Here is a 25,141-nt window from a genome sequence, read left to right as displayed (position 1 = left end):
ACTTCCGGTATTGGCCTTAGCGACATGTGAACTTAACGAACACTACTCAGTAACGTGGGGACACGGAAAACGCTGCCTAAAACACGAACAAAAGTTCGAACAATGTGCTTAGAGACATAATTTAATGCTCATCAACGCACACCACTCACACCATGCACACGTTAAGCAATTTGGTCCCCCTCGTGTACTATTTCACCTTACCACAAGATGTCGCTGCAGGCTAAGAAATTATGAAAATCACCAGCACAACTCGAATAAAAGCTCGGCCTTTACGATGATAAAATCACGGTACTTGGTTTTGAAACCTTTCTTTTTATTATTTCAAATGCATTCAACCCCAAACTATAACTACAAGAATGAGATTGGTGTATAATAAGATGGGGAAATATAATTCGACATAAACATTTCAACCTGTTGAGCTCGCACAATTGAATGGCGGTGTGGTGCGACAGGTTGCGCTCCACACAAGATCATCTTTGGTCAAAACAAAATAACGTTTTCAAAAGGACAATTGTTTAATCTGAACATTAAAATGCGTTACATTGCACATATTTGTCAGTAGAATCTCAGTTTAGCGTTGGGCTCATTTCTGATATGCGCGGTAAAAATATATACACATAGCCTATACCCAAAAGTTGATGTGTGAAAAGAAAGACTGGAATAGTTTCACGCAATAGAAAAGGACACTTGTAAAAATAGTTTGCCCAATACAGCAAATGTGAGCCACGATTTACCTGAATCTGCAAATGTTTTGGCCAAGCAAGGTAGCTCTATTATCCTATTGTACTGTATTGTACTCATGTCTGACGAGACAGTACTGCATTCACGCTAGCAAGGAAATCTGCCCAATCAAAACAAAGAAGAAGAAGAAAAAAAACAATCAAAACAGGAATCAAAAGCAAGACCGCTGCGTTCATTTTGCCAATCAATGAACAATTCATATGTGCTCAGCCAGCTGGTGGAAACCCAACTACGATTAAAAACCCTTCTTTTTTGTCCTTTTCTTTTTCCAGTCACACACACAATAAGAAAATAGATTGCTCATACACACTCACAAGCGCCTGTCTTGTCATTTGCATTAGTACCACCGAAAAAAAAAGAAGAAAAAAAAAGTGCAAACGTCTCCGATACAAAATGGCATGGTAGTAAAGAAATGTCAAATGGAGAAAAAAAAAAAGTGCATACATACAATTGTATCCATTTGATTGGCCTGGTCAAAAGCTACAAAGGTGCATTGGAACCGAAAGTCTTATTTTGTAAGGCAGAAGTTGCAATCTTACAAAGGAAAATGACAGGATTTGAGGGGGGGGTCTTACCAAAAGTAAAAGTTTTACCTCGAGATCTTGTGAGATTTCAATGATGTGCTTGAAATTAGAAATGAATCCAATGCAACCACCTTTTCTGGACTTTCCCGTGAGAGATGAGGTTGGTTCAGTTTGCTCATAAACATTGTAGAAAAGCTAAAAAGCAGTTGCGGGTGGTGCTGCTGGTGGTGGTGGTGGTGGTGGTGGTGCTGGTGGTGGTGGAGGGAAAAAAAGGCCATGCTGTGTGAGGAAAAAGCAAAGACACAACCAGATGGACATTCCAAGGCTATATTGTAGAACCCCAGCAACAATAAAGAAAACAATCCATTCACACAGTTTTTCAAAGCATCATTCATTCTCTCCTGATACCATCCAGGATGCAGTCAAGGCAGCCAGCCACGTTGTCCTTCCGTTGGCTCCGCCGCCTCACTCGCTCGCTCCCTCGCTCGGCATAACAAGTCCGTCCTCCAGATCCAACGTCTGGGGATTCGCTCCTCAGCATTGCTCAGACACGATGAAGCCCTCCTTCTCGTGGCCCGCCGGCTCCACCTCGGCGTAGGACGGGTGGCCCGAGCCGCGGCGGAACTTCATGGCCGGCCACCTGCTGGGCCGTCTCTGCGGCATGAAGGAGGGAGGGAGGGAGGGAGGGAGACGCACAAATCAGATGACTTCCAAAGCTTCATTCATCATTTGAAAGCCAATGCCTCACCTCCATCAGGAAGAGGCTGGCGGCTGACGTCGGGTGATGGTAGATGTAGACGGTGACCGTCACGCCCGCCACCAAGATGAGCATCACCAGCAGGACGCCCAGGATCAAACCCGTGTGCAGGGGGTGCGCACCCGTCGAGCGGTCCGCCGCCGCCGCCGCTGCCGCCGCCGGCATCACTGCAAACGCACAAAAGTACGTACTAGTCCTATTCATTTCATGCAAAAATAGGGAGTCAGGTATTGCTGTGCTCCTGTCAGCCAGCAGGGAGCGCTCAGCCTCCAATTGTACTTGTCTGCTAAGGCCTGAATGAGCAGTGAAATTTGATTGAGCGCATTAAAAGCCCCCCAAAATTCATTTGGATTGATTGTATATCTTCTTTGTGATGACTGAACTTGTCTTCTTTGGGATACTTTGTTTAAAAAGGTCATCGAGGGCGCTCGGCTTAAAGCAAAGGCGCTCTCCTCTCTCTTCTTAGCCATTCATGAGCTGCAGCGCTTCAAGCGAGAATTAATGGCAAGTCAAGGACAAGGCTATACATGGCACACAAAAGGAGCAGGAGGAGGTGGCGCTCGTCTGACTGACAAAGACCACGAAAAAGTCACTTTGCTTTTCAAATGCCCTCATAATTGTGAGTGTTTATGCGCAACAACAAAAAAGTGCCAGCGAAAGGCAAGTAAATACCATTTTCATTTCTCCTCCTATTATGTTTTTAATGAGCAGTTAAATGGATATCTCCCGCTCTCATTGATTTCCAGCGCACGCACTTAACCGTCAACCCTGTCCAACAGGCAGGCAGGCAGGCACACGGTGGGAAATTTCAAAGGCCAATGCCATGCTGCAGGCAGGCTGGTAGCAGCTGAAGGAATTCCAACCACAGAGCAGCTGTAGAACCCGCCGTGCTCCGTTTGTTTCCTTGAAACCAGCGCTTTTCGACTGGCCTCTCGACCTCTGTCAACACTCTCAATTATTACGAATCAAGGAAGACGACGGAAAGTCATCACGTACATTTTCAACATTTTATAGCGACACACAGGAACATCATCACACTTTGTGCTTGTAAAGATGTCCTCTACAAATTCTGGCAGATTCATTTCGCCTCCACGCGGCCTTGAAATGCTGCTGGGCTCAAATGAATCCAATAAAAGCAGCGGTGCGGCGCGGCGCGGCGCGGCGCCATATTTTAAAAATGAGCCTTCTTCACGTGTGGCCGGCCGACTGAAAAGCCTCAAGGTCATCACTTCAGCATTATCCCATGATTAAAACGACGACAGTCGTCCGAATCCCAAAATATTTTCCAGATGACTATTTCAAGTCTTGACCCTACCCACTTGGGTATCGATTGAGTGGTCATGACCAAAATTGCTTCCAAACCAACTGCTGACTAAGGTCAAAAGAAAAAGCCGCGGTGACAAGTCGAAGCACATACCTTGATTTTCTCGGAGGTGCAGCGCAATCTTGGTATCATCTGCAAGAGAGCAAACAACCCAGTCAGACAAAAGAATCAATATTTCCCTCCCTCGGTAGCTTGTTTTGCCTGCAAAATGAATTGCTCCCGCGAGCTCTTCCTCTTTTCCTCTTGTCATTTGGCACACTCCATTAAAAAGGTATTCTTTGACTACAACAACAGTAAAAATGACAGCAATTGGGTTAGGTGTCAAGTATGGAAATGCAGCGTGCGTGACCCACATATGCAAATGTGCTTCAGTCACCAAATGAATTGGGAAGGGCCCCCTTTCATGTCAATTTGCAGACACGCTTTGAAGCGTCTCAATTTGGAAAATGAGATGGGCTGATGTAAACAAGCAGCTGGTTAAAGGCAATCCCTGGCCCGAATAGCCATCATGAATACGGATCAGCCTGATTACTGTTTGCGCCTTCCGACGGACGACCTGAGTGTCGGAAGACCAAAAAGGTACACAGAGTTTGGAGGACACCATTTGACTATCATCAGCAAAAAAAGGTGCATGCATTTGCATAAGAGAGAACATCCCATCCCGCGTGTGGCCTCGCGCCTCACACTTAACGGCGCAATATCAAAGCGTGACCCTTGCGACCTCTCATGCAAAACTCTCTCAAGTGCACCAAGAAGTCATTTGTTACCAGGATCATTTATGGACCATGAGCTAGCTAGCTAGTTAGTTTGTGTGTGTGAGAAACAGCAATGGGGGGAGGCTTAGTAAGGTGCCAGGTGGAACAAACAGCCATCATCAGCTGCGTCACATCCAATCGAGGTACCTTCAGTCGGGGCGCTGGTCGGGGGCTGCGAGGTGGACGGCGGGGCCTCTTTGCTTCTGGGTGTGGTCCTGGCGCCAAGCGGTGTGGTGAATGGGGAGAGATACGTGGTGTCAATGATGTCACACAGCTTGTCCTTTGTCTGGAAAGACAAGTGGCACATAGGTTGATCGATGACACCTGTTGCCTTTGGGTTAGGTTGATATTCTTCCTGTTCTCGGACCTCATCCGGACAGCTGTTGTCCACCCAGTCCTGCCGATGGCGGTCAAATCCACTGGAGCATCTAAGTCAATAGGACAAAATAGGTATCAGCTGAACTCGTGCCATAGATGACATGAAATCAGGCAATTTTCTTCATGGAAGGGAGCGGCCGGCAGCACGGGGAATCCCAAACCTCCCTCCCTCAGCGGGGTTGGGATCAAGGTGGATTGCGTGACTTTGACTTCAAAAAATCCTTCAAAAGTCAGACCGTATTGGAGGCGGCAGCTTCAAATCCTCCAGCGGTTGAAATGTAATCCCCCCCAGCCCAGCCCACCCCACCCCACCCCGTGGTGAACCCTGCTGAGACCCCATCCCCCATATTCGGATGTTTCCCAGCGCCTGCTTTAATCACGCCGCCCGGATTGTCAACCTCATCAGCTCAATCAGGCAAGACAGATTCCTCCAGACTGCCAGATCACATGAAGCGGACGGAAGGAAGGAAGGAAGCAGCAGGTGCGGCGTGAGCGCCCCTTTGTTACGTCTCGACGCCACCCGGCAAAAACATTCATCCTATCAATAAGTCATTGAGGACCAGGGTTTGCTGCCTGTGGATCGCAAAGCACTCATGTGATGAAAGTCAAAATGTGCAGCACTTTGAATGGATTGCACTCAGAATGCGGGCGTGCTTTTTAATGAGCAGCGCCGCGCGCAAAGGAAGCTAGCAGACGGATACAAAAGTGCGTCGAGCGGTTGGTTGTTTAAGCGCACTTGGATAGCTAATTAAAATGGCGCTTAATGAGACGGCAGCTACGGGCAAACAGCATCTCTTCATTTGTTTTGGGTTTTTTACATCAAGGACTTTGCCTCCGAGGCTCGAGGTGAGATCTAAATAACCAAGCGCGTGGGAGTCCGTCACATCACCAAGATGAACATTTCATATGGAAGGCATTCAAAGTGCGTGCGTGAGTGCGTGCGTGCGTGCGTGCGTGCGTGCGGCTGTGGTCACTCCAAACCAAAATTGTATGCCGGACATTGCACATTTTTTGCACCAGTGAATCATTTCGGTTCTACCGTCTGGAGGAAGTCATTGCTTTGACAGCACATTAGCCGGAAGATTTGCGGACGGTGCGCTCATTTGCAGTGCGCCCTTTGTATTTACACAAAAGAGCCATAAAAAGCAAGTCGGAACATCGAGAAAGGGAGAAAGAAAAAAAAAGGGGCATTCCGGTAAACACACTTTGTTTAACATCCTGCCGGAGCAGATCGTTCATCAGGCGCTATCACATTTAAGATGTGCAAGTTGGTAAATTGCCGTACTAGCGCAATGGAGCAAAAAGCAGGACAACCCACCTGTTGAGTCGATGGCACCAGCTGCAGTTGAAGTTCACCTGGGAGGACGTGCACGTGGCGCAGGTGCTGAACTGGAGACACGCTGGAGAAGAGGAGACATTCGTTCAAATCCAAAACATGGCAGAGGGGAGGGGCTGAGGGGGGGGGGCAAAAGTCTCCTACTGGGCAATGGTGTAAATTCCACGGCGGAGGAGTTGGTGATCCTCGTCTTGGTCAGCTCCACCCGGTGGTACTCGTAGATGGTCCGCCGCCTCACGTCTACATTTTGGAGAAGAGAAGAGAAGAGAAGAGAAGAGAAGAGAAGAGAAGAGAAGAGAAGAGAAGAGAAGAGAAGAGAAGAGAAGAGAAGAGAAGAGAAGAGAAGAGAAGAGAAGAGAAGAGAAGAGAAGAGAAGAGAAGAGAAGAGAAGAGAAGAGAAGAGAAGAGAAAAAAGGGTATGAAATGAGAAGGAAAAAAAAATAAATAAATTGGGACAAACACCCCCTCTGAAGGCGGAATGAGGTCACACGGGGGAGGCCCATTTTTCCTTTAGCGCGCCTGGCCAATTGGAGGCGGCAATTTTCTGCCGTGTAAATCAGAGCGCCGGTTGACGGCCATTGGCTCCACCAGCCAGCCAGCCAGCCAGCCAGCTAGCCAGCCAGCCAGCCAGCCAGCGGGCTGAGGAGTATAAGGCGCATGCCATCCATCAGCGCCCCTAATAACTCACAAGCTCAGGCCTATTTCTTTTTGGATGCTGCCTCAAAATATCTTCCCACCAGACCAAAGCGGTTCTGAGATTGAAAACCAGCCATTCTACAAAGACGATGGACAGCTGAAGACTCACTGGGTATCTGCTGGATTTTGTGCACCACCACAAAAGCGTCCGAGAGGCCCACCTTCACCGGGTGGTTAATGGGACTGATCTGCGACAGTTCCACGGGAATCTGGAACAAGAGGAGTAAGCGCGTTTCCATTCCTTCTCGTGCTTCTCTTGACGCCCCGACGCTGAGGCGACCGACCTCTTTGTAAGCAAAGACGATGCGCCCGGTGTCGTGCAGCGTGGCCTGGAAGGTGAAGCTGCCCAGGTTGTAGTTGTCCTGCAGGTGGACGTGGTCCCACTGCACCACCAGAGCTGTACCTGAAGCCGGGCGTCAAGAACACACACCATCAGGTTTTGGTTTCACGCCTCGCAGACACATGGATGTCATCAAATGTCATGCAAGCCGGGACTCCCTGTAAATAAGAAGTCCATTAGCAGCGGGCTCGTGAGGGATGGAGTAGGAGCCCTCGGGCGATATCTTTGGCGCTATTTAGTTTTACTGCGGACGGTGGACAAGCGATGGATGAGACAACCATTGTTCCCTGAGGAGCAAGCGACGAGCTTTGCCAACACTCGCATCAATTTTTACAGCTCGAGGGAGGGAGGGAAAGCTTGGAGCTAACGTAAAAGCAAGCTTTCTGCTGACAGCTCCCGGGAAAGTCGCTAACCATTCACATGTGCCGAACTAGGGGGGGGGGGACAACGAGCGAGGGAGCGAGGGAGCGAGCTCAGAGACCGACGAGGTCAAGACGCTTGAAAACGGGCTCCGCGACCAGGAAGAGGTCTGTCAGCGACCGAGACCTCATCCAGGGAGAGCCAGCCAGCCGCTGCGCAAAGTGGGCCGAGGGGAAGGGGGGGGGTCACGTTGGCCTGCTTTCTATTTCCACTTAGCAGCTCAGCAGGCTGCACAAGGTCCAAACAAACAAAAGCCATTCCACAAACTACAAATTGCACTACCGCAAGCTCATTTGAGTGAAATTAGCCGCGGCCGGCCGGGGCTTTGGTGTTTCAATGACATCAGCTTACTAAGCAGACACAAATCCCCCGTCTCGCTTTCTTCGACTTTACAAATCATTTCAATGTCTTTGGATAGCTTACGGCCACTCCAAACGCACGCTGGACAATGAAGGAGAGATATACTATGTTTCAAATGACGAAGAAGAAACAAAACCAAAACAATCATCCTTACCGTTGTCAAAGTAGATGACGGTTGAGTTTCTGGACACGCTGGGGTCAAAGTTGGCCATCAAGGGGGCTATGTACTGCGTAGCTGTTAGCATCCGGTGCACCACGTCGCCTGTGTAGATGAACCCTGAAGGAGAGCAAACAGAAAAATGACAACAAACTTGTACCTGTTGCGTCCTTTGAACACTCCAGAACTTGCACCATTTGGAGTCAACTACGTATCGACGTAACGCAGGTCTTATCGCAATCATCTAATAGCTCATAGCTAGCTCGTGAACTAACAAACAAACAAACAAATGAAGCCAGCAGCACACAAGTTGAACCATTTCGCTAGCTCCAGGCTGCTAGCGACGGTTTTAATTAGCGCTAGCATCCTTTATCAGAAACAGAAGAAGCGAGTGGAGCAAATATACGCCGAGTGACTCATGCGTCATCATGAAGTCACGGGGCGGGCGGGCGAGATGAACACACGTTGACAGCAAAACAAACACATGGTAACTTTTGATGGGGCGAGCCACACGCAAATGGATTTCTCCTCACACGTGGCCCGAGCTCGACACAAACCAGATCTGGCCCACTTAGCGGCCTGTAAACGCGCTTATTTATGGACTCCAGCACGAGCAAGTAAACAGCCATTATTCATCGTAAGCAAACAGCCGCCCGCCGAATGCGGAATTTTCCACCGAATAAGAAAGAAATTTGTCATCCTCAATTGAGATGAACAAATAAGCATGCATTTAAGTAAACACTATTTGGTTGATGAAGACCTGCAGATGAGAAATCTCATTGAGACTAAGGCTAACGACTCTTGTTTCATGCCTTGGAGCAGGGAGCCCTACAAACGCACATCAATCACAGAAGGAGCAGAAGATGCCGTGGGGGTGGGGGGGAAGAGAGAGGAATCAATCTTTCCCTCAAGACCTCCATGCTGAGCAGAGTCAGCAAAGGGTACATGACAGGGCTGGCTGGTATGAGGACCACCAGACTCTATTTTGTGGTGTCAAACTCTACCGACGTGCTTACGTTTGTATTCCCGCCCGCCCCCGCAAAAAAAAGTGGTGCATTTAACATTTGTGCAAATCACACAAATGAGCAACGACAAACGCGGCTTCTGGAAAAGAAATCGGGGCCTTGAATGCAAATGAAAGCAGACGGCGAGATCATTCGAGCGTTTCTATCCAAGCGGCGGAGCATAAATCAGGGAAGAAGTGCAAAAGCTGCACATTTGAGGAATCCAGATTCGGATTTCATCGCCACCATTCAGTGAGGAACCTCAGCAATAATTCCAACTATGCGCCGTTTAGGATGTCAGTAGAGTTTAGCCAAGTGCCAATAGCAGGATACGCTTCCATTCACTTGCTCCCAATCCAACGTTGGCCCAAATGCGTAAACAACTAAAAATCGTATATAAAAAAGCTTCAATAAGCTTTTCCAGTTATTTTTCTTGGAGAATCCGAGTTTCAAGTGCGCTTGAAATCTGCCGATCAAGTAAAATATCGCCGCCTCGCGTGGTCACCCGCAGCCAAATCGCAAGGAGCTGCTGTTGGCCACGCCTCGCACTGGGCCGCTCACGCACAAACGACCCAACTTCACAGTTTGAAAGAAACTGCCACTCTCGCACTTTTTTTTGACCATTTTCAGTGAATAGCGGTTTGAATGTGTTTGTTTGAGGAGCTGGAAATGAGAAGACACACGGCGAGGCGGCCGGCATTTTTCCACTCTTCAGTCTTGACGGCAAAAACCACAACCGCCCGGCCGACAATTATCACATCAAAGACAACAGTTGGCTAAACACTCCGGAGATGCTCCGGAACATGTGAGCGAGCGAGTGGAACAACTTTGAAAAACACATCCCACGCATCTCTTATCATGATTACCGCTCGCTGTTTTCCTTCGCCAATGGCCATGTCAAGGTGGCGTCTTGGAAAAAAACGAAACATTTGGGTGGCGGTGGCGGCGAGCCAGCTGATAGATAAGAAGGCATTCCTCCAGACACATGGAAGGAGGGAGGGAGGAGAGCGAGGAAGAGAAGAGAAGAGAAGGAGGTGGAGGAGGCAACAGCTATCTTGCGCCTGCAGGGCCTCTCAGGCTTTGACTTCTCACTTCCTTCCTTCCTTCCTTCCTTCTCTCCCTCCAATCTTTCATTTTAGCATCTGTCACTAATGTCTGAATATATTATTGAGTAGCAGTTTACGACATCAGCATCTTAAACGCTTCTTAAAGGTCTCCAAGGTGATGAGGTTATGATTACGCTCCACTTAATGTGCTCCATCACTTACGCTTGGAAAACACTTCACCGACTCTTTGGCTTTTCCATCAATTAGTAATGAAAGACAGCTTGAGTCAACAAAAATTGTTGGACGGGCGGGCCGTGGCGTGGCGTGGCGATCGACGCCGAGTATCGGGCGGAGAAGAACAAAAAGAGCTTGTGTAAACACCAATAAAGTGAAGCTCCACTTCAGTCCTGCTTGATGTTTTCTTTGGCGTTTCCCCAAAAGCGGCGCTCGGGACACAGCTTGTGAAGGGGAAGGGGGGATAATTCGGCTTGCCTACAGGTTCTGAACTTGTTCTTTGTCAAGAACGTACGTACGCACGCACGCATGTTAACGGCAAGGAGGAAGCACAGGTGTAGAACATGTGCTTGAGTTGGCAGAAGAGCAATCCAGTTCAGTGTTACTTTGTCGCAAGCTGGTGGGCCAGCAAGAGTGTTGCGGTGCTTTCGGCTCATTTTCACGTCATTACAAACGGGAAAAAAAAAAGCTTCCCATGCGAAACACTTAGACACACAAACAAAGCCGCCGCCGCCGCCGCCGCCGCCGCCGCCGCCTTATCAATGAGGGCGAAGTCACTTGGCAGAGGCTCGCCTGTTTCCAGGCCAAAGCCAACGGCTGCTTTCCCTCCAAGAACATAGGGGTGGGGGGGGTTGTTTTGAGCCACTTTTCCTGCAAATGGTCATGTGTCAGAAGAAGGACTTTTGTGGTCCGAATTGGATGAGATGGAGCGGAGGATCTGTCAGCGACGCTTTTGCAGTCGGACGCTTTTCAGCGCTGAGGCTACCAGGTTGCCGTAGACGTGCACAAAGGCCGTACATTTTTGAAATACCTCGGCACTTTATGAATCCCGACCGCGTCCCCCGGCCAAACCGCAGCGCAGGCAGTAAAAAAATGTGTCTACGCGCACCCTGCTAGCATAGACGGCGTATCCAATAACAATAGTTAAGCGTGAACGAGTGACTTGTGTTGACTTACCGCCGGTCGCCACGGTGATCTCACGCAGCAAATGTCCATAGAAGGGGAAGTCGAAGGACAGGTTGACTCTCTGTGAGAACAACAAATTGTTGTTTCAATTTTTGATTGCTTTCTTTCTTGCTACCCAATGGCAATTGGACCTTTAAAGGCAGTCTGAGAAGCTGGCTTATTTGGAATGAAGGCACGTAGAGTTTGACTTCATCTCAGGGCTGGCTGGCTGGCTGGCTGGCCGGGGCCACATGCGCTTATCGATTTTCCCCCCGGACAAAAGGCAAAGTCAGACCCCGCTTTGCTCCAGGGAAGAGAATCAGCTCAAAGCCAGGCCCCGTTGCACCCAACCAGGCCAGCCTCAATTCATGATCAGCTGAAGGAGACGCGGTCGAATGCACAATGCCTTTTTTTTTGTTGTTTGTTTTTTGACACGACTCTGCAGCTTGCCACGGAAAATTCCCAAAACAGGCTGCTACACGTCTTTGCGTGAAGCAGAACAGGGGCTCGTCATCCAAGTTTATTTGAGAGTACAGTAATTGTTTTTGTGATGAAAGCCGATCTCCATGTGGTGAGCGACTGCTGCTAATATTTTTGGGGGGTAATTTGATATTAGCATTGCACCACAAACACCAAATTGCATTAATGATGACTTCTTTCATTTTGTAAATGATAGTCGAGGGCGCAGATGGAAAGTCGGGATGATTATTTCCAGCTATTGCTTGCTTGCTTACTTTATAGACTAATCGAAAGGCTAAATGTGGTCAAATTGCTTTTGTATTTCCTGTCCAGGCCCCAAAGTCGAAAGCGGGACTCGGCCATGGCTTACCGCCGCTTGTCGATGCGTGTTGGACAGAATCCCGTGAATCTTCACTTTCTCCTTGTCCATCTGCTCGATGTTTACCCACAAGGCCTTGCCGGCGGCATCATCCGGGCTGTACGTTTTGGATGTGTAGTAGTTGTGATCGGCGTCCTCCTGCCAAGGGGGAGAAGAAACACCAGCGATCTGTGCATCAAGTGCTTTACATCTGAAGGAGCCGCAGCAGCAGCAGATGGAGGACTCGTCATAAAACATCAATCTCTCATCATTGGAATTGATTTCTAGCCAGCCAGCCAGCCGGCCAGCACGTGGACAGGTCAAATGCCAGCAACACCCCTGCTCACCAGGTGTCCATCTCTGACCTTTCGTACTCCCTCCCCCCAGACCAAAACATCACCCGCATACGGTCGGGCTCCTCCAAGCACTTTCCGACTCAGGGGGCCAAGCGCTTTCCGACTCAGGGGGCCCCCTCCCACCCAGGGGGCCCCCTCCCACCCATGTCTGTCTTGATTTGTCTGCGTTAGCGCTGATGAAAGGCGCCTGGCAAGCTGGCAACGTTGTCTTCGATCAAATCAGTGAAAGAAACACACGTTTGGAATGAGATAGCACATATTCCCAGGCTAATATTACGGCGCAATGTAAAAAGCCAAGATAAATGGTCCAAGGCAAGTCTTTGCTTTAATTAACGGCGTTTGTCCGCTAGCCTTTTGTCAAACTGAGCTCTGAACAAATATCAACGAGGCCGTGGGCAGAGTGCCATTGCAAAGCCTGCAAGTTCTTAACAAGCTTTTTGAGCTAAAAGGTGCAGCTCTTATTAGAGCAGCAACAGGAAGGCCCCATGACACAAGCCCGTCCGTCTTTCTCATTTGCTGCAGGAAACCATAAAAGCGCAGCCTTTTTACAAGCACAATGTTTCTGTGATGAGAGACAATCTCAAAATGGTCGCCTGCTTTTTAAGAGCGCCTCTTGAAATGGCTTTGTTTTTGATGGGCAGGTCGGCTCTGTCACCGGTGGACCCACAAAAACGAGACGGGGGGATGAGGGGGGGTTCATCTGCTCTATTTCTGCAAAATGAGCTATAGCGGCGACAGGCACAACTGCTCTTTTTACAACAATTTTATGTTTGTTTTTGTGGTGTGCCATGGTGTTTGTTTTTTTTTTGACTGTGCTCAAAAGAGGTTGGCAAAGGCTCGTAGGCAGATGGGGGCAAACCAAATGAAAATTGTTAGCAACGCCATCATTGCGGCAAAGTTTGGTGAGTCACCCAAACAGAAAACGCAAGTGCTGTGCTGATGGGCCAATTGTGCTATGATGTATTTTGATTGGAGGACATCCAGTCTGAGCGGCCCACCTTGCATTCTCCACTTGCTCGGTCGGCTCAAGCGAGCTGAGGCTGAGCGTCGCTCGCGCTGTGGCAATACGAGCTGTGGCAATACGAGCTGTGGCAATACGAGCTGTGGGAATCCCCCCCCCCCCCCCATCCAAACGCAGACATGAAACCTCGCCGCCGCCGTGAAGCACGCCCCACACATTAGAAGCAGCCACACAATCAGATTCTGGTCAGACCCCACATACTGCCGTTTGCTTTTACTGGCGTCTGACACGGGTTCAAGCCTCAAGACAGCCCGTGCCTTGTGTAAATATGAGCAGCAGGGTGTGAAAATGAGCCCGCGGAATGCACGCCACCGCTTTGGGAGCAATATGTCTGTCTGAGCAGGGTCAAGCGGGCTTGCAGTACCAGTCCCAGCTAGCCACCGCTTCCAATGGGGCTTCATGACCTGGACAGCCCCCAGGCGCCACAGCGTCTGCTGTCACGGGGCCGGCCGCCGCGCCGCTGTTCCAAACTCACATTTCCAGGTGAGAGGAAGCCAAAGCTGGCCTGGCCTGGCCTGGCCTGGCCGGGTCGGGTGGCACCGCTTAACCCAAACACAGCCCCCCCCCCCCCCCCCCCCTCCCTCCCTCCCACCACTGCGCACAGTCCATAAAAAAAGATGGCGCCAAGTGGCCATAAAGATGATGGAGGACAAAAGTGGAATAAGTGATTGTCAGCAGGTCCAAACAAAGTGCCGTCTAGCAATCTAGGCTAGGCCCCGCGAATAGGTGAATTCACAAGTAGGTTGATGCTTTGAACTGCTTTTTCACCTTCTTTTAAGTGGAGGGGCTTTGTTTACACACCGCGTGCAGTGTGAAGGCATGTTTAAATGACATGTGGGTCTGGACATTTACAGCCGACGATCAAAGCTCCCTCTGCCTCCCTTGTTGGGAGGCACGGGATTGTGTAGCCATCAAGATTAGAAGCCCTTGAAGGAAAAAAAAAAAACCATAACGAGGCGCCCCGACCCCCCGGAGGGATGCCGGCGTCATTACGGGCTAAACACGCTGCGGCGGCTGCTACCTTTAATTGGCATGCTCCCATAAACAGAGCCCCGCCATTAATCTCCAGTAGCTTCAGCAACTTCTTGTGCCTGCCTCACTGGCTTCATTTCCTGTCTGCCGTCTGCTTCCAATTTCGAAAGCCGCCTCCCCCCCCCCTTGCGCAAATTTAGGCCCCCTAATCTTAATTTGCTACGCCATTATTAATCCACACACTTGATTTGCATCACCTGGGGCCGAGTACTTTTCGCAGCGGACTTTATGGATTCATTTCCCATAAATGAGCTCGACGCCAGGGACCGCGCTGAGCTTTTTAATGGAAGTTGCTCTGCGAGAAGGCAATCATTAAATAGTAGCTTTCCTGAGTTTGCACTCTAAATGTGTCACTATATTTAAATCCCATTTTTGTCATCAATCTAAAATGGAGATCCAATAAAATGCATACGGACAGACATTACCTCAATTTGCGAGCTGTTGCCGACGTCCTCGGCTGACATCAGGCCGGGGAAGCGCTCGGCCCGGTCCTCCTCCTGCGCGGGCTCCTCCTCCTCCTCCTCCTCCTGGCGTTCCTGCTCCTGACTGGCCCTGTTGCTGTCCATGTGCCGCGGGCTGTTGGGAAGCCATCTCCTCCAGCGCTGCCCGTGCGTCCTCACCACCACATTGTCATCCGCCGCTTGCACGTAGGCGTAAGGGACCCCTGAGGACGAGGCAACGACAATCAGATGCCATAAAGAACATGTGAAAGGGAGTCGTCGTGATGAGTGATCAAGAAAGTGGAGCCCAGAAGAAATCCTGGCACATTTCGCAACAAATGATACGACAAAACAAAAAAGGTCAAGTCAACCCAGGATTGACTCCTCCCCCACAGATGATCAGGCCAGATGCATCACTTCAAAACACTCATTACTATTAGTCAAAGCTTTGGTGGCAAGTCAGGACATTTCTTAAAAATGTGATTAGCTGAGCATAGAGAACACATACAAAAAATAAAAGCCAACTATGAAAAAGTGGATTATCATAACTTTAAGATGGCCCCGGGGACTTCATACAAACTGAAAAGGCCTCGGCAAGAAAAAAAAAAAGATCATCATCACTTCATCAGCGCATGATGGAAAGCTGGCAAACCAGCAGGTACTTAAAACAAAAAAAAAAAACGTCACTATAGCGTGGTGGCTTTCCCAGCAAGTCACCAAGAGTGGTGGCCAATGAGTCAGCCTTGACAAAGGAGAAAAAAAGACAACCTGTGTGTTATTGGTCATGGCTGGAAGAGCGCCCGCCACCCTGGAGGCCATAAGGTGTCACCCTGCCCCGCCCCGCCCCGCTTTGGAACCATTGCTCAGCTGGAAAGCAGATGTTTCCCTTCTGACGTCTCCCTGTGCGCAGCCACGTTGGCCGGAGCCTGGGCTCTAATCGCTTCACAACCACCGGCATTGTTTTTTTTTTTCCCCCCACTTAAAACCTTTCAAGGACATTTAGCAGGTCGTAAAGCGGCAGAATGGAGGTCTTGTCCCCCCCCCCCCCCTTTTTTCCTTCTGCTCGTTACCCACCTGACTCACCAGAAATAAGAAAGGAACGCCGTTGCGGCATTGCCCCCAAAGAGAAAAGCGCTTTTGTCAGCCACCAAATAGAAATGAGGCTGATGTGATGTAAGGCCTCTCGCTCTTTGGCTCTTTTGCTTTTTGGACACTGAATAGGATGCTTGGGCGCTTTGCGGCGATGCTACCTTGACACTGTCTTCCCGTCCACCTTAAATAGCCCCGGTGAGCTTTTTAAGCGCATTTACGAAGTGAACCGCTGATGGACGATGGTGGGCTCGCTTTTCCAACATGCCGTAGCTTGCTTTTCAAACGCCTTCTCTCGCGTCACGTCAAGGGAAAGTTCAAGAGCAGGTGCCGAGTGAGCTGGCACCTGCAACAAAGGCCAAAATGAGTGATGGGAAAATGAAGCTTCAAATCTGCTTCACCAACCCCATGGGTGTATCGGTTGACTCCTTTAGGTGGCGAATAAGCACGTTTAAGAAATGGCAAGGCGTCCAACGTTGACTAGGGTCTGCCAGCCACAGGAGTCAAAACATACAAGTGCTTCATGATGCTAATTTGAAGCTTCATTTTCCATCACTCCCATTCAAAGCAATTCCGCCCCAAAACATTGACACACATGCGGTATGATGCTTGGAATAAATGTGAATTCCTCCACTTTCCCTAGTGAACGCAGAGGCACTTGAAATTCCTGGTGGTCTCCGCACCATCGTTTCGCCTTTCACGGATGATTAGTCACGTTTTGTCCCAGTCAAAACACTCGGCCACGGAGCTCCTCGGGGCTTCAGATTGGAGCGGCAGATAAAGGCTGCCGCTGCCGCCGCCGCCGCCGCTTTCTCACACACTCGCCACGGATGGTGCCGTGTAAATACGCCGTATGATGCAACAGCCACAATGTACCCAAGTCGAGTTACAGACAACCCAAAGAAAAGACGTCCAAAATTTGAAGGCGCTCACCTGGGATTCATTTCAGGCCAAAGAAATACAAAAGCACTTTAAAGAAAAAATACATCAACAATGATTATAAATTGGATGTAAACAACAACATATGGATAAATGGCACCAACAAACGGTGTCATGTTCAACTACGATTCATGGACAAGAATCCAAAGTGGAGCGCACTATTGCTGTGAAACTCTGCTGCTCCAATGATTTCTAATTATGACTCTGGCCAGTGATTTCTAATTATCACTCTGGCTTGAGTGGCGATATTTAAACTGGATTAGCAAATAAGGTCGCTTTTTCAGAAGAATGGGGATGCTGTCCATTAGATTCAACATTGGCTACATTCAATTTAGCTCCTCCCCCATAGTCAAAGCTTTTAAAACAATCAAGATGTATCAACCCCAAAGGAAAACCTGAACGGGGGGGGTAACATGAAAATATTTGACATCAAACGGCGAGCAGGGAAAAAAACAATGACTCCCGCTCGGGCAAATCTATTCCACTTGTGAAGTTTTGTGATAGATTGGTGTGTCAGCCGCATGATTTAGGACAATGTCGAGCAGTTTGCTCAAACAAGCCAAGATGCTGGAGCAAAACTGCGGGGAGGGGGAGGTGTTTTTCAGATTCCGCTCAAACACGCCATCTTTCTCTCATTTGAGAAGATTGAGTGATTGACTGCAGGAGCACCAAGCCTTACCGTTGCCACCGCCGGCTCCATTTTGCTCCTCTGAGTCGTACGATTAAGTAAGCATCTACCGACACCGGACTCGCTCTAAAGGCCATTATTCTTCCCGTTGTCCGGAAAGCGATAGGATTCTTTTCTTGAAGGTCGCAGGCTAAGCCAGCTCTAAAAATGGAATTGGTCAAGGACAGGGGGCGGCTGTAGCTCAGTCCGACTGAAATCGCTCGCTCGCTCGCTCAGAATTCCCACAGTCTGCTCAACAGAGCTGAAAATTGGAAATGGTCCGGAGGATGCATCTTGTGGAGGATATAGAGTACAAAGGACCCCCGGGTGCTCAACATCAATCATCAGACTTTGGTCAACAGAGCACCTCCAAGAAGCGGGGGACAAGCTTGCTCACGGCCAGCAAGTGGAGATCGATTGATTGATTGACCAGACAGTCTTTTGCGATCCATCAGCAGCGTGCGAGTGAGCGAGCGAGCGAGCCATCTCTTGGCTCTCTGAAGAGCGTCAGTGCGGATGAGAGTTAGTGAAAGAGGAGCAAGCTTTGTTGGCATTGGCGCAGGGGCATTCATTGATGGCGCTTGGCAGTCTCAACCTCCACTTAAACATTTTCCCATGGGGGGTGGGGGGCGAGCAAGGACCCAAGACTACGGCCGCCTTTGCGTTGGCTCCCAATCAACGAGGACCCCTTCGACGAGGGCCTGTTAAAGATTCACACTCGAGGGGGCCAAAGGCAGCCCGAGGAAAGATTCAGACCGAGCATACGGATGATATAACGGAAGGAGATAAAAGGTGTTCTGCCTGCAGCATTCTTTTGCCATAAAAGCAAACAAAGGTGCCAAAATGGACAAGTGTGAGGAAAGCCCAAAAGAGACAAAGCTGTTTGTTACCTCATTCAGTGCCAGCCAGCCCAGTTCAAATGGATGAGTTAGTGTCACAACAGACAACTTTTTCCCTGTTTGGCAGGTAAAAGAAAATCAAGATGTTGAATCAAGGCAACTGGACCTTTTGGCTGAAGGCTAGCTACCATTCAACTGGCATCAAATTCAGGATAATGCTTGGCCGAGACTCGTCCCCATTGCACTAAGTGAAACAGCTAAAAAAAAACAAAAGCTTGAGATAACACCTGCGGCTCCTTTGCCGGAGGGAGTCGGCCAAGACACTTGAGTGGTGTCGTCCCCTCTCATGAATCTGCGCCGCCGCGCTGTGTTTACGACGCCGTCTGCCGTGGCCTCACGTAAAAAACAAAAACTTGCTCCGACATGCCCGGCCGGCTCCTTGATCTTGCAACCTTGACTAGCGAAACCTGGCATTCGAGATGTTTGCCTCTCACTTTGAGTGACGGCCTTACAACGGCTGTCATAAATCAAAGGCGCTAAAGAGCGGATGATGGACTGGCTACGGACCGGCGTGTTGCTACACTCTGCTAATTGGCAGACGCTCTTAAGTGCAAAGGAAAATCCTTCCTTCACTGTCGACAGACCGATTCAAGGAGCATACGTATATTATGCACAACAGACAGACACTCTGTGAAGCGCTGACCCACTTTGGAAGGGACCAAAAATACCAAGAATGCCTTCAAAATGAAGACGGGGTCTTACTCCGTCCGACTCTTCTGGTAGCATCTTTTGTCAAGAGGTTGAAAGCTAGCTCGCCAGAGGACCAACTAAAGCGCAAAGAACACGAGGAGGGATAAACACGGACGCCATGGCCGGGAGACGCGGCCCACCCGTGATGAATGTTGATTTTGGTGCAATAACAATCTGCACACGGCTTGATGACTCACTTTGACCTTTGAAATCTCACATCCCATGTGTGATATGAGCTGTTGAACGCGCATGGTCACAGCTCCTATTTAATTGTTGCTTAGCTAAAAAAGATGAAGTCGGGAGGAGGAACCCCATGAGCCGTTTTGGGACTTCACTTGTTGCCTTTGCGCTTGCCAGAGATCCGATCGATTGAGGAGGCTGCTCTTATCCAAAGTGCAGCTGTCCACCTGGCACTGGCTCTCCATTCTCCCCTTTTGTGCATTGTCTTGTTGACAAGGCCGGAGCTGTTTATGTCTTCAGGACAGATGTGAAGTCCCACACGCTATTCCCATCGCTCGTTCTTCTCATTCCGTTACTTCGCAGCCAGCCAGAAATGACAAGAAGTCCTCCACAAATCCAATCTCCAGCAAATGCTTCATGGACCAAAAACTTCAAGAGAGGAATTGAGATGAAGCTACATACGTGGTGTGCAGAGCTCACCATCTTGCTTTTACAGCAGCTGGTAGAAGAAGAAAAATGTCCTCCCGGGTGTTAATTGTGCATTTGCCTCCGCGCCTGCCTGTCTTGGTGTTTGCATACTAGCTACTATCTGCGCCGTTTGTGCCGGGCTTCCTGGCAAGTGGCGCCTTTTGGCAGGCAGGCGGCAGGCAGGCAGGCGGCCGACCCACCGACCGACCGACCGACCGACGCCTTCCGCGCCAACGTGTTTAGCGCCCTTGCATACGCACGAGCATGCCAAAGTACGGCAGGAGCAGCTCAGTGCAGCCGCTTGGATAGTTCATAATAGTAAGTGCTCTGAAGTCATTCAGTGCCAGCCCAGTTAAAAATACATGCAAATGAGTTAACATAGCTCCAACTCAACAGAGGTACGTTTTATTGCATTGCACATGTCAAATTAGATCCAGGTGACTGTTTATTTATGTTTGGAGTCAGCGCAATTGGCAGTGCGCAAACATCCAATGTGACAATGCGCAGTGACAGAGGGCTTTTGGGTCAACGCTGAGCTGAGCTGAGCTGAGCAGACAATTAATCGATAGATCGTTCCACAGGGAGGGGAGGGGAGGGGAGGGGGTGGCACACCAGTGGAATTCAATGATCTCTTTCAAAATAAGCCAAAATGATTCAATACACTGCCAATAGTGATGAGTCAATAGTGAGTCTTTATCCAACGGAATGTATGAATAACCAACGCACCCTTAATGAGGACAAGCGGTATAGAAAATGAGTGGATGGGTAATTAAAGAGCTCGCGCTAATTTTGTTTGCTGCGATATGAGTGCGCGCGAGCGGGCGGGCGGGCGGGGGGACGGCCTTCAAACGAGAGTCAATTCGATTTGTATCATCCTCTCAGCTGCTTACAAAGACGCATGACTAACAAAGGCCATTCGTCACAGTACTTGGACGGCGTCATTTTCATCAAGAAGTGGAGTCTACGCAACTGGACGGTGGTCCAGGCACATCCCTTCAGATTCCATTTTTCTACAGTGCCCTGTTCCCTTCCAGACCAGAGCCTCCTCTTTACTCCAACTGATTTAAGACCAAGAGTGTTGTCCGCCATAAGTCATTTAGGATGGGCTCCAAAAAAATGGATGGATGGATGGATCTGGTTAGACTCCAAGAATGTCTCGAAATGAGAATCAAAGGTGAGTCATTGGAGAGTGGGAGGACGCGGGCACATGAACGTTAGCCAATGCACTTTTTCAGAGCAAATAGCCGCCGTTGCCGGAGATGCCACATGCGGCCCGGCCAGGCCCATGACAAGTCGGCTCTGCCAGACCGCAAACGTGATCTATGGCGCTCGTTAAAATGATGTGAGCCCCCTGAATCACTGCGAGCGCACCCGGCCGGCCTCCGGTGAGATCACCCAGCAAGACGAAAACAACAACATGGACAGACTTGTGGCAACACACCCACAAGTCTGAGCGTCCCCTCTTAGAATGACGTATTTGGGGGTGAAAGGGCTTCAAAAACCAACAGCATCAAACAGACATTAATAATAAAAAAAAAAAAAAACAAGTGCAATTTCCGCCACCGGCTCTTATGGGCAAACAAAATAAAAAAAATAAAAAACGGTTGAGCGCTCGACCTGCTGGAACATCTCAAATAAGAGGCAACGATGCGAAACCCAGATGGAGTGATCTCACGCTGGATACTCGCTCGACCTGTCGCAGACGTGCCGTGCCAAGTATTTTATGTCCGAGGGGAGCGAGAGACAGATGGATGGGCCTTCCTAAATGACTTGCAGACGTTCAAAAGGAAGTCATGGCAGGCGTTAGAAGAAATGACACAAAGTGGAAAAAATCAACTCTCATCCAATTGGGACTGTGCTAAGATAGCCAAGGCAAGAACCTGCGCAAAACTTGCAATTGGAAGCCTAAACCCGACTCCAAACAATGGTGTGCCTGCACATGCTAGCTCAAAGCATGGTTTCATGTGCCTATAATCCTCCTCAAGCAGCCTGGAGAAGAAGGGGAACCAAGTGCTCCATGCCTTGTTGCCATGAAACGGAGGGAGGCATGCTGAAAGAAGATAAGGCACCCCGAGCGAGCGAGCGAGCGAGCGATTGACCGACGGGTGGCCGCTCCTCTTCGCCTTATCCAGACTTCATATCCTGAAGTCGGCAGGGGCCTGCCACAAAGCAAATTGTCCTCGGCCAGGTTTACGGCACGCCGCCACATGCCTGCCTGCCTGCCTGCGTGGCTGCCTGCATGGCTGCCTGCCTGGCTGCCTGCCTGCCGTGAAAGTTCACCGTTTGTATACCGATTGTTGCTCGAGCCAATTAGCTAGCTTGCAGCCAACGATGAATTATCTGGAGCTGCAGCAGGCGCTTTCCAAACATTTGTGGAGGGGTGGGATAAAAGACAAAAAAAAAAAAAAGATGTTTATCAATGTCGGAAATTGCTCGTCATCTCTGACCAAACTCTTATCCATCACGAGGCTCCCCGCTTGTGACCTTTTCAAGCGGGCCTTGGAAGTGGACTGCGGCGCAGCTAAGGGAGGAGCCAAAGTTGAAGAGAGGCTTAACTGCGCCGGCCGCGTTTCATTAACTAGCGGCCTCTCGTCTCTTTGTCTGGGGCGCGCCACTCGGAGCTCTAAATCCGCCCCCCGCTCGTGAGCTTCTTCCCACAGCGGGCCGAGGTTCCAGGGCGTGACTAATGCGCCGGCTCGGCGCTGCTGTTGCCTGCTGGTACGGGTGACGACCCCGCTTTTTGACTGCTGTGGTGGCACAATGAAGCCACCCTCCCCCTGCCGCTCGCAAAGAAGTCACACGGTATTCGGGTGCGCTCCGAGCCGAGCCGAGCCAAGCCGAGCCGAGCCGAGGCCCTTTTAGCACACGAACAACCTCCAGCGCAGGCATTTCAAGTAAGCCACAACATCATTCCACCGGCCTCTCCCTCTCTCCAATCGAAAAAGGCCACCACAGCTCTCACGCACGCTCTTTGCGTATGCCGGCGCATTCCAGGCAGGGCCGAGAGGAACATCTCTTTTTCCACTCGGGGCGCAAATTATCTCGGAAATCAGCCTCAATTTGGTGTGCCGGTGCTGAGAGTCGCATTAAAAAAATAAAATGCTTGCAGGATGTTGCGTCATTTGGCCCAGATGTTCACCACAGTTTCCAACAAGAGGTACTGTACTGTTTGATATGATGCTTTGTTTTGCCATTTTTTTGCTTTGGGCACCAAACTCACTGGTGGAGTGTCTGTCCTACATACAAACAAGGACCAGTCACAGATGGAAGAAAAAGACGGCGTGTTTCTGTTGAACCGGGTCCATCTCCCTCCTGCAAGGAGCTTCAAACGCGCTCCACATACAAACTGACTGAAGCGTCCAAACCACGCTGGCGCAGAAATCCGACGACACACGTGCCACCCGAAAGAAAAAGCAAAGGGTGGCGAGTCGTTTCGCTCCAAAAACACACACTGCTTTCATTTCCAATCGTCAGTGTCAGCAGCTGAGCATATTCACCCAACCGCTGTCTGGTGAAAATGCACCGGCAGCAATTAAAGGCTCGCTTGTCGAGGGCCAAGCTGACGAGGCTGTCGCGTGTGCAGCGTGCTGACGTCGACCGACATGGCGACTTTTCTCCCAGGAATACAACCGACGTGACCTCTCGGTCTCAGTCCAAGAGGAAATGCACCTCGCAGGAAGGACATGGAGAGAGTTCTGTATTACACTCCGCCAAATGATCCTGGGACAAAGTGATGTTTTCATTCCAGAATTGTCAGCCATGACAGCCGCTGCCACAAATACACAATAACCACGTGAATCCCATTCAAACCTATGGACAGTTCAGTCATCAATGAACCTGTCATTCGTGTTGCGAGAGCAAGGAAGGATTCAAACCCAGAACCTCCCTACTGCGAGGCAGACGTGCCAAACACTAGCCGCTGTGCTGCCTCATAACATCACAATTAAAACGATTGGATGAATTTAGCCTACAGGAGGAGCAGCCCCCTCATTGTAAGCCACTTAATTGCTTAGTGCGCGCTCAGGGTGATCATGTTCGGATTATTGGAGCCCTATTTTTGTTTTGTTTTTTCCTCCTCCTCCTCCTCCTCTATATTTTTTTAACATCCATCTTGGCTCCACATTGTATTGATGTGATTGAATATTTAACCAGATGACAAAGAAGGTTGAACACACTCAAAGATGGCATGCAAAATCTTTCTGGTAGGTTTAAAAGAACAACAATGCCAATACCAAGAATGCGACCGGCAAATGATAGCATGTTTCTCCTACCCGTCTGGGCTCCGGCGTCGTACACGCACTGGCACTGCACAAGCAGGACAAGTCCGAGAAGCAGCTCCAGTTTCCCGTCGAGCGCCATGTCCAGTCCAGTGCAGTGCTTGTCTTGTCTTGTCTTTTCTTGTGAGCCGCCCCACTCCTCCGAGGCGGCAGAACCCCGCAACTCTCCCGGAGGAAATCGAAAGGAAGCAAACTGCTGCTTTGTCCTCCACGGCGCTTTCTTCGCCCACACAATGGCGCGTCCACCACCTCTTCAAGTCAAACAAGAAGAAGACAAATATTCACATGTGACGAGCGGGACAAGTTGAAGGCATCGGAGCGCGCTCTCGCTCTCGCTCTCGCCCTCGCTCTCTGTCTCTGTCTGTCTCTCTGTCTCCCTGTCGCTCTGCCGGTGTGCTTCGGTGTGCGTGTGTGAGGTCCGATGTTGCGCTCCTGGAGGAAAAGAAAGTGCGCGTGTGACGTCACAGCCTTCTTGCAGCCAATGACATGGCGTCGCTTCGGATGCTGCGAGTACACGCTTGTAAGATATTTGATACTATTCGCGTATGTCCAAAAACGACAAATGAAAGAAAATAGTTACTAGCAAACATGATGTAAATATTGACGGCAGCAATCGATTGCTAATCTATTTTACAAGCGAATCAAATTGGCTCATCCATCAGAAAGTGAAAGCATGCTCATTCCCAATATGAACTTGGTGCAAGAGTGCCCTGAAGCCAACATTTGTCATTTTGTCCATTCTTGATGTCCCGCCAGAAGTTATAGTCACCTTTAAGCGGGAACAAGTGCTCCAGTGTTGTCACCATGACATCACCATGTGTGTTTTCCTCACAGACGGCCAGACATGGGCAGGTTGGTAGTTGGGTGTTGTTTTTCCCTTCCCCTCCCTTGCCATGGCGTTCGTTCCCTTTGGCCCATAAAGGGATGGAGGACTTTGCAATGACGACTCTACTCGCTGAGGGAATTTCAGGAGCGGTCGCAGAAAAGCTGAGAAAAATCAAGGAGCGCTTTTATGAATCACTCGGCTGCTGCCATCAAGTATGAACACTTGAGAGCTGCGCCTTAAAATATCCTCTCCACCAAAAAAGGTCATCATGCCCCAGAACAGCTAGAAAAACACATCCTATCATTTTTTTCTTCCCTTTTTAAACAAGACATTTCTTTAAATGAACATCCCCAAGCAAATTTGAAGTGAGTCAAGTTTTACCAAGCATTTGCAGTGACCTTCATGAATCTCTGGAGTTTTTCT

General features: G+C 49.6%; 1 protein-coding gene across 3 annotated transcripts; it reads right to left on the bottom strand.

The window, feature by feature from the left end:
• Window positions 1-292: 292 nt before the first annotated feature.
• Window positions 293-24,316, bottom strand: LOC148380613 (plexin domain-containing protein 2-like). 3 transcript variants are annotated; one of them, XR_015854709.1, is made up of 14 exons: window positions 23,887-24,316; window positions 14,669-14,907; window positions 11,847-11,993; window positions 11,030-11,099; window positions 7,786-7,908; window positions 6,621-6,914; window positions 5,960-6,055; window positions 5,798-5,879; window positions 4,469-4,529; window positions 4,249-4,387; window positions 3,440-3,478; window positions 2,014-2,189; window positions 1,674-1,919; window positions 293-1,544 (listed from the first exon to the last, which is right to left on the bottom strand). XR_015854709.1 is itself a non-coding variant. In XM_088363943.1 (14 exons), exons 1-14 carry the CDS (start codon window positions 23,972-23,974, stop codon window positions 1,800-1,802), a joined length of 1,599 nt encoding a protein of 532 aa, XP_088220069.1. In that variant the 5' UTR covers window positions 23,975-24,316; the 3' UTR covers window positions 293-1,799. The 3 variants fall into 3 exon arrangements, 2 of the variants coding, with proteins under 2 accessions (XP_088220069.1, XP_088220068.1); XM_088363943.1 differs by having other exon boundaries at window positions 293-1,919; window positions 6,621-6,720; window positions 6,796-6,914; XM_088363942.1 differs by having other exon boundaries at window positions 293-1,919.
• Between the last annotated feature and the right edge of the window lie 825 nt (window positions 24,317-25,141).

This window comes from Syngnathus floridae, chromosome 20, assembly GCF_059516105.1.
Source record: "Syngnathus floridae isolate MCC-2025c chromosome 20, RoL_Sflo_1.0, whole genome shotgun sequence".
Classification (NCBI taxonomy): Eukaryota; Metazoa; Chordata; class Actinopteri; order Syngnathiformes; family Syngnathidae; genus Syngnathus; species Syngnathus floridae.
This window is presented reverse-complemented; position numbering and strand designations above follow the sequence as displayed.

Coding starts and splice junctions, on each gene's coding strand:
- LOC148380613 (XM_088363942.1), bottom strand. CDS start 23,974: ATGGCGCTCGACGGGAAACTGGAGCTGCTTCTCGGACTTGTCCTGCTT. Junction 7,909..11,029: donor GATCACCGTGGCGACCGGCG/GTAAGTCAACAC, acceptor GCTCTCCTTCAG/GGTTCATCTACACAGGCGAC. Junction 3,479..4,248: donor GACCAGCGCCCCGACTGAAG/GTACCTCGATTG, acceptor GCTCTCTTGCAG/ATGATACCAAGATTGCGCTG.